The sequence below is a fragment of the Eublepharis macularius genome, chromosome 15 (genome assembly GCF_028583425.1).
Source record: "Eublepharis macularius isolate TG4126 chromosome 15, MPM_Emac_v1.0, whole genome shotgun sequence".
In the NCBI taxonomy this organism is placed as follows: Eukaryota; Metazoa; Chordata; class Lepidosauria; order Squamata; family Eublepharidae; genus Eublepharis; species Eublepharis macularius.
In genome coordinates, this window is record NC_072804.1 from 13,852,945 (window position 1) to 13,870,017 (window position 17,073).

The 17,073-nt window shown below is 46.8% G+C and overlaps 1 protein-coding gene across 1 annotated transcript in view; it reads left to right on the forward strand.

Moving 5' to 3' along the window:
• The first annotated feature begins 599 nt into the window (after positions 1–599).
• The window catches only part of DHX15 (DEAH-box helicase 15), a 57,607-nt gene continuing 41,133 nt past the window's right edge, over positions 600–17,073 (forward strand). Inside the window, exon 1 of the mRNA XM_054998819.1 lies at positions 600–723. Within this exon, the coding sequence (XP_054854794.1) occupies positions 653–723 (71 nt within the window). The 5' untranslated portion in view covers positions 600–652. The remainder of the gene's footprint in view (positions 724–17,073) is intronic.

Consider the following 17,073-nt stretch of genomic DNA (forward strand, 5'->3'; position numbering starts at 1 on the left):
TTTCATGCCTCACTGCTCACTTCTTCATATACCTGAAGGAATGAGCTGACTATCCATCATTTACCTGCTATTGTCATTCAGATCTGTAATCACTCCACTGTCCACGATATAAGGACAGATGGACTCACATTCTAGCTGTATCTGAAGAAGTGAACTTTGGCTCACGAAAGCTCAGAGCCTATCACGAATTTTGTTAGCCTTAGAGGTGCTCCTGGAGTCCTACTCTTTTCTACTGGGATCAATTATGTTGGTCTCTAACACCCCACCCCACCCCCACCCCGCTTGAGAGCAGAGTCAAGTTCTTATCCCAGGATCCCCAAATCTTTCTTGGTCTGGTTGAATTTTGCAACGACGGCTGTTCTATAATTTCTCTGTTCCAGACAGGTTGCTTCCCTCCCTCTTTCCCGCAAACAAGCCAAAAACCGGTTAAAGAAAAAAACAAGAAACCGCCGCTCTCAAGGGGGGCCGGAACTCTTGCGCGGCGGAACGCGAGCGCCGGGGGAAGGTTGCTGGTCGGACTGCGCCTCGGCGCCCCTTCCCCCTCCGCGCGGGGGGGGGGGGAATCCTCCTCGAGGCCGCCGCTTCCTTCCTGCCGCCATTTTAGTTGGTCTGGCTGTGGCCGCGGCCTCCTCCTCGCGCTGCCGCCACCATCATGTCTAAGCGCCACCGCCTTGACCTCGGGGACGACTACGGCTCCAGCAAGAAGCGCGTCGCCTCCGACGGGTAAGGAGAGGCCGCGGCGGGGGCGCCTGGGACGGGGAGGCGGGCGAGGCGCCGAGCTCCGCCTCCAGCTCCCGGCTGCGGCCTCTGGCGCTTTGTCTGGGCCCTGCGGAGGCCGCGGAGGGGCTGCCTTGGCGTGGGGGCGAGTCGCTTGCGGCCTTGGCCCGGCGCCCTTGGACCCGTCGCTTCCCAGGGCAGGGCAGGCGCCGCGGCCCCTTTGTTTGGCGCTCCAGCTTGGCTTGGTTGAGGCGGCCTCGAAGCTGCCAGGAGAGAGGAGGAGGGAAGCCCTGGGGTTGCCAGCCTCCAGGGCGGCGGCTGGGGATCTCCCGGAATTATAACTGATCTCTAGGGCCTGGAGATCAGTTATAATTCCGGGAGATCCCCTGGTGAAAATAGCTGCTGGGGGGTGGGGTGGACACTATGGAATTGTATCATGCCGAGGTCCTTTCCCTCCCCAAACTCAGCCCTCACCAGACTCTACTTCCCAAGTCACCAGGGATTCCCCAGCCTGGAGCTGGCAACCCTAGAAAGCCCTCGTCTCTGAGTCTCGCTCTTGCTCTGTCGCTGCCTCTGTTTAAACATTTTTTCCAGAGATGGGGTTTTTTTAAGGGTATGCCAACCCTTTTCACATTCTGCTCCCCCTTCCAGCCTCCTGGCACCGTATTTATTTATTTTTTTATTTTTATTTATGTCATTTCTAGTCCACCTTTCTCACAGAGACTGGGAGGATTACACAGGGTGAGATTAGGACAGTCAGTTTCAAGGACATTTCCATAAACGATGCCATAGGGTAAAGAAGCACAAGTTTACAAGAGAAGAATGAGTGAGCTGTGGCTCACAAAAGCTCATACCCCACCACAAATTGTTAGTCTTATAATTGTTAGTCTTATAGGTGCTACTGGACTCTTGCTCTTTTCTACTGCTATCTGAAGAAGTGAGCTGTGACTCATGAAAGCTCATCCCCACCAAAAATTTTGTTAGTCTTATAGATGCTGCTGGACTCTTGCTCTTTTCTAATACAAGTTTACCAAGACATAGCATTAGCAGGAATCCAATACAGAGTTGAAGAAATGCCGAAACAGAACCTAAGCAATTCTAGGCTTTTGTGGATCAGAGTCCACAGGTTAAAAGTGTGATGGCAGGGATACTGAAGTGGATAAGAATATGTATCTTGAGTGTGATAAGGATTTTTTTATAAATATTGGCCAAGAAGTCAAGAACTTGAAAGGGGAATGGTGTGTTATACACCATAGTACTGTAATGAATGCAAATGTGCAAGTCTTGCTGTAACAGACTGATATAGGTTGTGGTTATCGGGGAGAAAGGTGGATTTATGAATGTTCTAAATGGGGCTGTTGTTCAGTGTGAAAAATTGCTGAACTCTTTAAGGCTATATATATAAATACTACAAGTGCTTCATGTATATTGTCCTGTAAAGTAGGTCTGTGTGATTCACATGGGGGACCGAGGCCAAGAGAGGGGGGCTTGCTTAAGACCACCTCATGCATCCATATCAGAGGTGGAATTTCTTTATAGGTAGGACTTCTTTATAGGTAGTTCAGCCTTTTAGTTGTTAAGCTGCACAAGTTCCCCTGTCTATAGTAAAAGTTACCAAAAGTGTTAGGGTAGCAGCTATTCCACAAGTATAGTTGGCTCAGTTGAAAGCAAAATTAAATGGCAGTCTATTGGTACTTTGAAGGCAATTTATTCTAGAATGAGCTTCTGTGAATCAGTGCTCAGTTCATCAGGTGCATAGAGTGTACATCCATAGCAAATGTAATGTTGATGATAAATCTGTTTCCTGTGCATGTATACACTGGTACATTTGGTGAAGTGACCTTTGACTCATGAAAGCTCACACCAGAATAATTTTGCTTCTGCAGACTAACAAAGCTGTCCCTTCTGGTTTTATTGTGAAGATTTAACAATTTAACAATCTGTTAAATATTCTTAAAATGCAGAATATCTAAAGGACAGTGAAAAGGGGAAACTGTTGTAAATTAAAAAATAAACCCAAAGCAACTGTTGTTGTTGGACTCCTTAAGACACCTGATCCAGAAGCCAGAATTGGACAGGCTGTTAGAGAGTACAACAGCAGGCAAGAAGAATCTTCAGGACAATGTGACAAGGAGAGGGGAACTGGGACAATGACCCATGGTGCGAGGAAAAAGAGTAGGACTGTGACTCAGTGGCTGAAGGTCGGTCCTGCGTTGCTTGGAATGCAGAAGATCCCAGGTTCAGTGCTCAGCACCTCCAGTTAAAAGGATCAGATATTAAATGATGTGGAAGACCTCCACCTGAAACCTGGAAAGCCTCTGTGAGTCTGAGGAGACATTACAGACCTTGATGGTCCAAGCATAGAGCAGCTTCATATGTACACAAGTGTCCCTATATTTCTTTTGGTAGATTTTACACATTTTGAATGTACGTTTAACTCCTGCCTCTTGCACATTGTGGAATTCAAGGGAGTCTAAAGAGTTCCAGGATGTTTCTTATCCAGGAATAGGCAGATAACATTTATTTTTTTACCTTCTTCATTGACACACCCCCTTTCTCTCCAATGCAGACCCAAAGCAGTAAGACTGAGATCTGCTTAGCATCAGCAAGGTTGCTGCTTCATGTTATTTTGTAAACGTGCATGTGAGTGGCCCTTTCTAGGCAAATTCTGAAATTCATCTATTTGGAAAGAAAGCATTTGGATACGAGGCCAGTTGAAATCAGTGAGACTTAAAAACCAAGTAAACATTCAAAACTACAAACATAATTTCTGGGATGTGGAATTCAATTAAATTTAGTGGGGCTTTTAAGAGAGCATAGCTCACTGAGTTCAGTCACTGTATCTCCAGGTAGGATTGAGGGCATCAAGATTACTTTTCAGGGCTCCCCCAAAATTTCTCAGTATTGTTTTTATGCTATGTATTTTAAGTGACTAAACCTTGTTTTATTTTTATATATATATATATATATATATATATATATATATATATATATATATATATATATATATATATATATATATATATATATATATATATAATAAAGCATTTCATTCGTTTCAAAAGAAAAAAAACATTCTTCTGGGCCTTTGCATCTTTAATTGTTCCTTATACTAAATAGCCTGCCTGCCTAAGAAGACATGTGCTGCATTGCCTATTGGAGAGCTTGGGTGTGTTTGAGGTAGTTGGGCTTCATTTTATTTATTTATTTATTATTATTTATTAATACCCCACCCCAGGCCCTGCTTCTCCTGTAGCTACTTGGTGGACAGGCAGCAAATTGGCGGGGGATACTGGTGTTGCACCAACACTGTAATATCACTTCTGGTACAAACCCTGAAGTACTGTCATGGTGTCAAGGCAATGCTCTGGAATTTTCCTGCCAAAATTTGTTGTGCCCCCCCCCCCCCCGTAGTTGGCAGCCCTAGTTTCTGATGATATGTGGAGGTTGAATGAAGTTAGCAATTGGTAGACTGGCAGGAGATTGGGAGGGTAGGGGGGCACAGTACATAACTTGGTAATCCTCTCAGAGTCATGTTAAGTGCATGCCTCACTGTGACAAGGTCACTTCCCGAAGTGATGTTGTCATGTGGGAGGGGGGCAGGAGCAGCCCAAAGTGCTCCCACCCTCCATGCAACAACATTACTTCTGGAAGTGATGTCATCGTTGTGGGGTGTGGAGGCATAAGCTCCAATTTGCCTGGGCTGCCTGCCAGTGGCAGGCAATTGCCAGGCAGCTTGCCGCCTCCTGCTGATCAGGATCTGTTCCTAACAGATCCTGCCAGACCAACCTGGTTTCCTTCTTTGATCGAGTGACCAGCTTACTGGATCGGGGGAACTCTGTTGACGTGATTTATCTGGATTTCAGTAAAGCTTTTGATAAGGTCCCCCATGACATTCTGATGGGCAAACTGGAAGACTGTGAAGTAGACTATAGGACAGTTCGGTGGATAGGGAACTGGTTGGAGGACCGCACTCAAAGAGTGGTGGTCAACGGCGTTTCATCAGATTGGAGGGAGGTGTCCAGTGGGGTGCCGCAGGGCTCGGTTTTGGGCCCGGTACTTTTCAATATTTTTATCAATGATCTGGATGAAGGAGTGGAAGGGCTGCTCATTAAATTTGCTGATGATACCAAATTGGGAGGGGTAGCAAACACCCAAGAAGATAGAATTAAAATTCAACAAGACCTGAATACTCTGGAGAAGTGGGCAGCTGTGAATAGGATGCAATTCAACAAAGACAAGTGCACAGTATTACATCTGGGCCACAAAAATGAGAAGCACAAATACTGGATGGGGGATACACTTCTGGGCAGTAGTATATGTGAAAGGGATCTTGGGGTAAGAGTGGACTGTAAACTGAATATGAGCAGTCAGTGATGCGGTGGCAAAAAAGGCTAATTCAATCCTGGGTTGTATCCAAGGGGCCATAGCATCGAAATCGCAGGAGGCCATAGCCCCTCTCTATACTGCCTTGGTCAGGCCACACCTGGAGTATTGTGTGCAGTTCTGGAGGCCTCACTTCAAAAAGGATGTGGACAAAATCGAGAGGGTGCAGAGGAGAGCGACGAGGATGATCAGGGGTCTGGAGACTGAGCCCTACGAGGAAAGGCTGAGGGCCTTGGGAATGTTTCGTTTGGAGAAGAGGAGGTTGAGGGGGGACATGATTGCTCTCTTTAAATATTTGAAAGGCTGTCATTTGGAGGAGGGCAGGGAGCTGTTCCAGTTGGCAGCAGAGGGTAGGACGCGAAGCAATGGGCTAAAACTACATGCACAAAGGTACTGACTGGATATTAAGAAAAACTTTTTCACCGTCAGAGTAGTTCAAAAGTGGAATCAGCTGCCTAGGGAGGTGGTGAGCTCCCCCTCACTGGCAGTTTTCAAGAAGAGACTGGATGAATACTTGTCAGAGATGCTTTAGGCTGATCCTGCACTGGGCAGGGGGTTGGACTAGATGGTCTGTATGGCCCCTTCCAACTCTATGATTCTATGACTATGATCACTGGGGACTAACTGTTGGGAGTTTGCCCACCACCCGTGGGCAACTGGCAGCCCGAGGGCAGAAGCTCTGTGGAAAAACCTACAAGTAATGGGATGACTCTCCCTAAAGGAATGGTGTGTGCATGTGTTAAGCTGGCTCTGGCAGGGTTGAGAATGTTGCAGTGGAAAGAGGACTGCTGCTTCTTATATAAGGGCATACTTTATAAGATTATCTGAGAAAATGTTGAGTACAATCAAACGAAGCAATCAGTTGGCCAATATCCTGATCCATTTTGTAACTTACAGCATTTATCTGTTATGTGCCTTACCAAGATGAATAAATCTTTTGATGCTACTATGTGGTAGACCTATGATTTAAGATGTCTTGGAATGTACTTAAAATTTGAAGTGATAGAACTGACAGGTTTTTTTAATGGTGTTAGATCAATGATACTCTGTGACTTGGGAGCCACATGTACCTCTTTAACATGCCACCTGTGGCTCTTCTGAGCACTGTTCCCCAATTGGACATCTGCCCCATGTTTCAGGAAAGTGACCAAAGTCCTTGCCTGGTGGATCTTTTGGTTAGCAGGTGGTTCCCACCTTGAAAGAGTTGCTGCTGGAGGGACAGACAGGTGAGGTGGTGCACATCCCATACTGGGGATGAATGCAAATATGTCTGTTTTGGTTGATGGCAATTGTGAATGTGGCTCTTCGCAAGTCCATAGAGTGAGTTCCACTGTGTTAGATGATATCGCAAACAGAAATTGGGAATGTAGATCTAGGCATTTACCTTATGTTTTGGTGGGTGATGCATTTTAAAGCCAGAATATTGGTGAATCAATTAAGGTCCTGAATCCCCCCCCCCCCCAATTTCTGTTGCATGTTGTTGTGACATACCTTGTAGTAGCAGATGATGCCTGCGCAGTAATGTTGCTGTGAAAACAGAAAATCCTGAATCCACTTACTTAGGTGGCACAAGCTGTGGTATGTTTGAGCAACAGTCTTTGCAACCCCCCCCCCCCCCAATTTGTGCAACAGTCTTTGCAACTACCCTTGAAAAATTTTCCTGAATTTGGATCTGGGTTTCAGGGCTACCAAAAACAATCCAGTTTCTCTGAAATCTGGGTGAGATTCTTTAAACCATTCAAAGAATCCTGAATTTATCTGGCCATTTTGCCTTATGGGGAAAACTATTTGGGGACTAGGGGGCATTTTTCAAGCAAACTCCCCCAAACTTGCAAGGAACATATTCCTGGTTTGCTGGACCCACAGAGCTTGAAAGGCAGCTGGCAGTTTGAAGGGTTCTTTTGGAACTTGGGTGGGGGTGGAGGGGCAGGATAGGAATCCACTCTGCCTGCTGTCTCCTGTCCCCCCGCTAGTGCCACTCTCCTGCCGTGGTGTGGAGCTTGCTTCCAGATCCAATTTGGAATTCTCCAGTGTGATCCAACATTTAGCTGGTACACAAATCCTAGATTGCACACCCCTACACTTAACACACTTTTCTTATGTAGTTGTTCTTAGATACACTCTTTTTCTGTGTAACAATTAGAGATGGGCACGAATCAAATTACAAGCCAAAATTACAAGCCAGGCCAGTTCGTGGTTCGTGAACCAGTGGTTCATGGAAGCTTGTTTCCACGAACTTCCACGAACTGGTCTACTGATTCATTTGGGTCGTATTAAAGGGGCAGTTTAAATGACCATTTCCCGAGGGAAAAGGTCATATAAACATTTCCTGCCGCTTGCAAGCAGCAGGGCCCTTTAAACTGCCCAAACCCCAGCCCCACACTTACCTTGCCCAGCCGCCCGGCGAGCCCGCGGCATCCTCCCCCTCCTCCCGTGAGGGAAGACCCCCCACCAGCTTCAGGTTGACCTGGAAAACACCTAGGAGGTCGTGTAGGAGGTAGCTTTCATCAGCTGGCCTCACCCCCACCATCCCTACCTGCCCCACTCCTCCCCCACCCCTTCCACATTAACATTTTAACAGCATGCAACAACATTAAACAGCATTAAACAGTAAACAGCAGCAAACAATAAACAACAGTAAACAGCAGCAAAGTCTCCCTAACCTAACCAGTCCTTATCTAACCTATCCCTCCCTCCAGTGGCAATCAACATTTCTGGGGCATGTTATTAATTATTAGAATCAGTTTGTGCCCACGGGGTCTGTGACAGTTTTAGATCAATTTTTTAATTCTTGTTTGGGGGAGGGGAAGCCAAATTGCAGGGTGCGTTCCCTTTGCCACTGAGTCCCACCCTCCTCCTGCTGGCTGGTTTTAACTACGGCTACAAGTATAATGTAGGGAAGAGCACAATTCCCCAGGACTAGACTCTCAGAGGATGCAGGCCATAAGGAGGGCTCACCTCATTCACTCTGGAAGTCCACTCCTGAGAAATCAAAGAGGAGAGAGTTGACCTTCAGGAAAACCAACTGCTCAACTCCCCATGGGAGAAGGCGAGAGCGATGTGGGCTGACAATATTGCCCGCATAGGAAAAGACGTGCTCGCTCTCCATGCTTGTTGGAGGGGATGAGAGGAGCTGCTGCACCTCGAGGGAGAGGTGCGGCCAGACTGCCTCCTCCTTGGCCCAGTAGCTCAGCGGATTGGTGGACAGCAACTCACAGGGCTCCACAAGGTAATCCCTGACCACTGCCTCTGCCAAATCCTGTCATGTGACTCATGATCCCAGAGGGGCCGAGGGGCCACCGGAGCATCTCCATGGACATTCCGGTGGTGGCCACAGGGGGAGCCTGCTCAGAAGGGGTGCAAGAGGGACCCACAGGGCTGGGTCCCCCACCTGTCCCCTCTGATGACAGGCGTCCCCTCTTGGCCTGCCTGCGCCTCACCCAAGCACAGAGGCCTTCTCTGGCTTGGGTGAGGTTCCTGTCCTGCTCAGCAAAAGTGCCCTTAATGCACGGGTTGCACATGGTCACCAACATGTACGACTCCTTCTGCCTGTGAGAGGCGTTAGCCTGGCAGCTGTGCCCTGCTGCAGCCTTCTCACGAGTGCACGCACCGCCGGAACAATGACAGCACGTGGTGCGTTTGGGTCCACAAAGGGGGCCAGATTCCTCTGGAGCGTGTGCATCAGGGGAATGACCAGACCCAGGGTCGCCGTGTCTGACGAGACCGCTATAGTGAAGTCCTGGAAGGGCCTCAGGACCTCCACTGTCTGGGTGATGGTGAGCCAATCCTCCCAGCTGAACTCACCCACCTGACTTGCAGAGTCGCTCTCTGAGAGCCATGTCTGGAGTGCGGCCTGCTGCTCCACCAAACGCACCAGCATGGCACAGGTGGAGTTCCAGCGAGTTGCCACATCAGATATCAGGATGTGCTCTGGCACGCCTGTCCTGTCCTGCTTCTGGCGCAGTTCGTGAGTGGATGTCACGCTGCGCGAGAAGTGACTTGTGAGCCTCTGACATTTCTGCAGGAGATACTGGAAGTCATGAGTCGCGGGGTTCCGGGGAGGAGCCCACCTCAAGCGCATCTTTCACCACTAGGTGAAACTTGTGAGCCGCACAGTAAATGCACTTGTAGCTCACCTGACGCGCTGCTGCCCTCATGTTGCTGCCACCATCCATCACCATGCATCCCACAATGACGGGGCCCTCACCTACCTAGTCTTCCAACTGTCTCTTCAAGGTGGCAGCAATGTTTTCCACTGTGTGTGACATGTCAAGAACCTCGGCATGAAGTAAGACCTTGCAGTAGCCGGCCTGGCGGTCTCCCATCTGTCACTGCCTAACTCTGGGCACCCCACCCCCATCCTGGAGGTCCTCGGGTTGCCACCAGTGCACAGTAAGCAAGAGGTACAAATGCTGCGCACTAGAGCAGGTCCAGATATTGGACATGAAGTGCACAGTTCTCCCGGCAGCATGGGACAACTGTGCCTTCATGTGGTCCCTAGCAGCCCTGTGAAACGAGGGCACCACGGTCCTGCTCAACGTTGTGCGAGCAGGGATCACGTACCAGGGAGCAAGATCCTGGAGCAGCTCCTGGAAGCTGAGTTGATCCACTAGGTCAAGTGGCTGTCCATCATGGGCAATGATTTTGACAATACAGCGCGTGATGTGCGAGCTTGCCCTCTGGATCCCCTCTCTGGGAACACTAGGGCCTTGCCTACCAATCTCCATCAGAGAGGCTTGGCTCCCCTGTGCTACAGGAACCCGTGGGGGGAGAGCACCAGAGGAGCCTGCCTCCTTCTGGCTAGTTGGCATCCATGTGGTGTCATGAACTCTCCCCCCGAAGAAGCTCCGCCTGGTGTTGCCTCTTCAGGTGGTTCCTCATTTTAGATGTGGAGAGATGGTTCACATCCCTGCCACGACTGATACGCTGCCTACAATGCCAGCACCGGGCAAACCGGGGGTCCTCTGTTCTCTGGAAGTGATTCTAGATATCGGAGGTAATGGGGGCCCCACACCACACAGGGGAGATGCTTATGGGCCCCTCAGCAGACACCTCCTGTGAGGTGCTTGGGCCAGACACACCATGTCCCACTCTTGGTTGGGCAGTTGGGAATGGCTGAGGATGAAGGGGCTGAGATGTGGGCTCTTCCACCACAGTCTCTTCCTCTTCCTCTAGCACCCTCTCCTCCTGCACAGGTGTGAGAGGCCTGCTGCTGGCCTCAGAGAAAATGGGGGGGACCACCCAGCAGGGGGTTCCTCCTGCAGTTCCACCAACATCCACTGGGTCCCTGGGGTGAGTGTGAGGGACGGAAAAGTCACGTGCCCCACATCCATCCTAGTAGACACCTCATGCTGCCCCTCCTCCAGCAGCTGGGTCTCAACCACTGGAGGAGGGGGAGCCTCAGCAGCAGGCCCCTGCCCAGTGCCAGCCCCTGCCTCAAACACCTGGGTTGAGGGTGACCCTCCAACAGCTGCCTCAGGAAAGAGGGCCTTGCGAACCCTCTTCCTGTCACCAGAAGCCAGGCTGGTGAACAGCAACAGCGCAGGGGAGGGCCTCCTCCACTCAGATGGGAGGACAGCCGCAGCACTCCCCCTCCCCTCCACCCCTCTAGACTTACCACTTGCCTTCCCCCCGGGACCCCTCTGAGCTTTTCTATCTGCCATTCCCCTTTCTAAAAAAGATTCTTAAAAAGTTTTTTTTTTTAAAAAACAGAAAAATTTACAATCTAATCTGTGTCTCTTGTGGCTCTATTACTAAAGGAGATGGTTAATGAAGTATCTTTTTAAACAGCCCTATTTATTTTGGGGAACCTAAACCTACCAAACAACTGAATTCCTCTTCAGTAATCCAGTTGGCCCTAAACCTCAATCTAAAGGAAAGCCTATCTCAAGTAATGTGCCTGTCCTGGCTCCAAAGGTGCCAGAGATGGGCAGATAAACACTACTTAAGGGGGTACTATGGGCAGCCTCTCTCTCTCTCTCTCTCTCTCTCTCTCTCTCTCTCTCTCTCTCTCTCTCTCCACACACACACACACACACACACACGAATTGACCAAAACCTGACTCTAACTAACTCTTTCTACTGAATCCTATATAAGGAGGAGAACTAATCTTGATTCCCTAACAATTAAGTTCAGAGGCCACTTCTAACTCCCCCCTCCCTTCCCTGATCCCCCTCCCTCCTCCCCCTTGCACTCATTCACCCCTCATCATCCCTCCCAACCTGTAAATTTGGAGGGAATCTCTCAGCGGACTTTGCTGGCTGCTTGCATTGCGTTGCATTGCAAGCATTGCAAATGCAAACAGTCAGAAAAGCAAGTTCAAGCTTCCTGCCTTTTTTTGCTAGATGGGAGGGATAAGGAGGAGGTTGGAGTGAGTCACTCACTCCTTCTCCCCCCTCCCCTCTCCTAAGAAAGCACGGGAGGCTTGAATTTGCTACATAACTTTGCCGGCTGCTTGCAAATGCAAATGCAAGCAGCCAGCAAAATAACGCTCCTGGTTGCCCCGAAGCGACCCAAATCGCTTTGGAAAGCTTTGCTTCAGTATTTCGAATCTTTCCGAATCGGAATCCCGAAGCGCACATGCCTACTTCTAGGTGGTGGATAAATGTTTCTAAGTTTAGTTACAAGCCTACTGTTAGGACTTTTAACATGGACATTGTTAGGCAAGGCAGTGATTCTTGGCACTGAAGCCTATAGGCAGATCAGTTTCTCAACCTTTTTCCCATGGAGGAACCCCTAAATTAATTTTTCAATACTTAGGAACTCTTACATATGAAAACAGTTATAGGCCAGAAAAAGTTGATGGCAGGGAAAGTTGAGGGCAAGTCAATTTTGTGTGTGTGTGTGTGTGTGAGAGAGAGAGAGAGAGAGCTTATATGACCTTAATAACCACTATATTTTGAGGGATGTTTGCGGTATTTCAAAGTATTTATCCCATGATGTTTCATGGAATCCCTGACAATGTCCTGTGGAACCCCAGATTTCTTTTTTTGTTTTGTTTTGTTTTGTTTTTTTGTTTTTTTGTTGATTTTTTTGTTTTTTGTTTTTTTTGTGGAACCCCAGATTTCTGTTGGGAAACACTGAGTTAGAGCAAGTGGCTGATAGAAGAATCTTTGCTATACTGCTGGGCTGCCCTGAACTCTGCAGGTCTCAGGGCCAAGCAGCCACCTCTACTACCATTGCTGTCAATTGATAACCTAATGTAGCCACTCTGTGGCTTACGGAGAGCCACATTTGCAACTATCAGCCAGTATGTATGCCTTATCTGCCACCCCACTGTATGCCTTATCTGCCACCCCTCCAAGCTCAGACAAGAAGTACAGGATATAACTATATATAAATACACACACTTTTAAATTGCCAAATTATTTCTGAGCGTGTATGGTTTTCCCCCCGCCCCCAGCAACAGCCACAGCAACTTAGGTGAGAGAGGGAGATTTCCAAGGCTCTTGGAGGAGAGCAAGTAGGAGAAATAGAAATATAAAACCATAACCACACTAGTCAGCTTGCTTTTTTTTCTGGGCTGCTGCCATGGTGGCTGCATTTTTCTGTGGCCAACTTGCTTTCTACCTAAGCAGCCGCTTAGGTGCTGGGATAATAGTGCAGAGACTGTGGGAAAGGGTGGGTGTGGAGCCGTAGGCACAAGGCTTGTCCTTCAGTCTCTGTGGAAGCAACTATATCAAGGTGAGAACCACTCATGAACCACCAGCTACACTAGGCAACGGCCTTGCTCACTTTACTGGGACATGAGCAGTTGCCACACTGGACACAGTGCTCAGAAGAACCACAGGTGGCACGTCAAAAAGCCCCATGTGGCTTCCGAGCCTTTAAATATCACTGTCCTAATGAAATAAAAAATAAGCTGCCCCATTCTATGCAGTGAAATCATTTGTTTATGGAATATTTGAGGGTAGTTGGCCATGGTTAAACAATAGGTGGTTATTAGACAGAAGCGAATTGGCTTAATTGGATCCAAACCTTAAATGTGCACACTTGCCTATGAAATATATGAGCTAGAAAATTTGGAACCTTGGGTTTGGATCCTGAACCAGGCAAGCAGAGCTGTACTGTATGGACAGTGACTTTCCGGCTCTCCCCCCCCCCCGCCCCGAAGCATTCTTCTCTGCCTTCCAAAATTGTGTTTGCACAGGCCAGAGCACTCCCAGCATCATCACAGGAGGTCAGAGTTGGGGCTGCATTGTGAGGGGGGAATCAGTTAAATTCTCTCTCCCTTATTCTATGAGCATAAATAACTACCATGAGTAGAAATGGTGTATCAACAATTTAATTCAAGTCTCCATCTTTTCCACTACACATCAGTGATTTAATCAGTTCACCTACTTGTAAGATTAACAGAATCCTCACTGAAAACATCTGTATTGACAGGCAAGCTTCTCTGAAAGACGAGACTGCAAATGATGACCTTGATATGCGCACCCTCAGAGGAGGTTATTGATATGTTTTGAGGTGTGATAGTCAAGCCCAGTGGGCCATAGCAGTGCTCTGCATGCATTGAGAAAACACCAGTCCATTTCACATTTACCATGTGAACAGCATATGTCTTAAAAATAATGTAGTCCACCCACAAGATGTGGAACTGGTGGTAATAACAGCCTGCTCCTACAGCCTTTTTGTGCTAGCGAAAGCATGCAGGGTGGAAGGGAGGGAATGGTGAAGCTGCTCTTGCCACCAGACACACTCTTGGGAGCTGATCCCCCCCCCCCCCCGCACACACACACACACTTTTTAAAGGGAGCGCTGTGTCAGATGTTAAACCCAAGCTGAGTTTGCATTTCCTCCATCCTAACTCATGTTTAATCAGAAACCCATAATTCACTACAATATTGAGTTCCCTGTATATTTGCAGTGTGAAAAGGGGCCTGTGAAGCGTGGAAGTTTGAAAACTATTGTACTCTGTTCTACAGTTATGTCTTGTCTTCCAAAGTGAAATTTTATACACCATGTTGGGTGTATTTTAGATGATCTAAGCAAGCCAGAACAGATTAGATAGCTTAATTAATGACTAACGTGATCGTGGTGAGTGCCCTCAAGTCATAGTTAACTTATGGTGACCCCTGGTGGGGTTTTCATGGCAAGAGATTAACAGAAGTGGTTTGCCATTGCCTCCCTCAGCAACACTAGTCTTTGTTGGAGGTCTCCCATCCAATTACTAACCAAGGCCCACCAGGGTGGATTTGATTTAAATCTATTTGATTTAAATCATAATTTAAATCACTAGTCAGCAAGACTAGATTTAAATCATGGTTTTCTACATAAAGGCTTTCTTTTCTACATAAAGACTCCTCACACTTAGCTGTTCTACTCCCAACAATCTTCTATTCATTGATTTTTTTGAACCTTAGCACTTAAGAGGTAAGGGGTTGGTTCTGTGTACAAAGATTTGCAAAGGAACCATGGGATTAAAGTATTTTTCTCAATGGTGTTTGTTTATTTTATAGCTTTTTTACTGTGAAGAAGAGACATGATCTCTGCAGACACAAATTCACAGTTTTGAGAACTATAAAACCAAGCTGTGATATCTTCTAGATAGAACCAAAACTGTGATAATACCTTTTAGATAAAAAAATTGCCCAGTAATCTTACAGAAACCTCTGGAAGGGCATGACATTATGAATGGATTAATGGAATTAGTTTACCAAAAAATTTAAACATTGCATGAATATACAGCCTCATGCTGCATAATTAAAAACTAATCCTTATTTCATGATGACAACCTTTGGAATATAATGTATCTTAAATAGAAAACTATGTTTAGATAGATTTTTCCTCAAAAACATTTTATTAAAAAAATCATTTAAATTTTTAAAAATCCAATTTAAATTAAAAAATACGATTTTTATTTTTTTTTAAAAAAAATCATTGATTTTTGATCCACCCTGAGGCTCACCCTGCTTAGCTTCTGAGATCTGATGAGATCAGGCTCACCTGGGCTATCCAAGTTGGGGCAAATGACTAAGGTAACTATTCTGAAAACTAACAGTGACTTTTCCTTAATTATTTCCTTAATTACTGCTCCATGTAGAAGAGGAGGAGGAGTAATTTATTGTATCGACCATAAGTCATAACAGTGTAAAACAACATAATATAGAACACAGCCGCACAGGGTCAGATCCAGATTAAAACATATTCAAAACACAATTGTACTATTATTCCATACATATCAAGCTAATCTTTCTTGCCGCTAATGCATACAAAGCAACTCTATTAGAAACTTAAGGGTCCTCATCAGCTAACAAAAATATTATTTTTCCATGTCTGAAACCCCTTCGCACAAGGACAAAATATTAGAAATAAATTTGTTTCTGGGGTCTAAAAGGAGAGAGCATCTCAGGACATAATGAATCAAATTATCTATTTCCCTGTCGCTGCTAAGCAGCACAGAAAGGGGCATTAAAACCCCCGGATCAGCTGATTGTTGGGATCTCCCCGACGAGCAGCTTATCCAAGCTGGTGGGGGGTGAAATGCCCCTTTCCCTGCCACTGCGAAGCAGCACGGAAAGGGGCATTAAAAACCCCGGATCAGCTGATTGTTGGGCCAAGCAGCTGATCCAAGCTGGTGGGGGGTGAAATGCCCCCTTCCGTTCCACTTTGCAGCAGCACAGAAAGGAGTATTTAAACCCTACGAACCACGAACAGGTTCTCAAACTGGGGCAAGTTCATGGTTCATGAAACGGGACGGACCACACAGTTTGTTTTTTTTCCTGGTTCGTGTCCACCTCCACTTTGGAATACTCAGTGCTGCAAGACCATATTTAGATACCAACAAATGTAGTAGTTGTAAATATTTCCATTCAGCAAAAGCTGACAAGTCATATCAAGTCCCCAGTTGAGAAAATGACAGAAACACATCATTATAGATTGTCAACTGATCCAAAGTAAAAATCTGTCCAAACCTTCTATAGAAAGTTTCTTCCAAATTTTAAAATCTGGATTGGCCGATAATGTAATTGAACATGTAAAAATGGGTTGAATTGATATTGTCGTGACATTGTGCTCCACAGTTTTGTAACTAGAAATTGCTGGTGTAACAGGATCCATTTTAGCATAAATAGAGGGGGAACATATAAATAGGGGGACCAGAAAGGATGCCTCCAAAAGAGCCCAGGATAGATAATCTACCTGGGGGAGCAATTCCAATAATTAGTGCAAGTTAACAGTACGCTTGATGATATAAACTATGATCAGGAAAGCCAAATCTTCCTTCATTAAATGGAAGCTACATCCTCTTCATAGAATTCCAAGGTAGTAAGGCCCACATAAAGTGCTAATTTCATGAATGAATCCTCAGGATATATGAAAAGAAATTACATGGAAAACATATGTAATTCTAGGTATAATGTGTCTGTCCCATAATGACAGGTTTAAAATTGCCCATCTGTCCAAATCCGAAGATATATCAGCTGTAGGGGTGTGCAAAGCCACTTCGAGAATCCCTTCTTTGTCCTGCTTTTGTGTGCTCTGTAAAGATTTGTAGCACACCGGCAAACTACCCCCCCCCCCCCGGCAATGCAAGCGGCGGTGAAATGGCCCTTTAAACTCCATCTGGGTCGCAGGGGACCCCCCCCCCCTCCCGGCAACCCAGGAGGAGCACAGTAAGGCCCTTTTGCCACTGCTCAATGTTAGTAGCAGCAAAAATGGCCCTTTAAACTCTATCTTGGTCGCAGGGGGAATCCCCCTGCAACCTAGATAAAGTTTAAAGTGCCTTTTCGCTGTGGCTGTCAGCGCGAATCAGCTGCTTGGCGGGGATTTCCCCGCCAAGCATCTGATCTGCAGTTTAAATGTCTCTTTCCCTGCAGCTTTGCAGCGGCATGGAAAGAAAGGGGCATACGAATTGCTTTGGGAAGCTGGGATCCTGGGCCCGATTCTGAAATCCCAAATCTTTGTGAATCGCGTCCGATTTGGGTGTTTTACCCGAATCGGAAACCCGATTCACACATCCCTAATCAGCA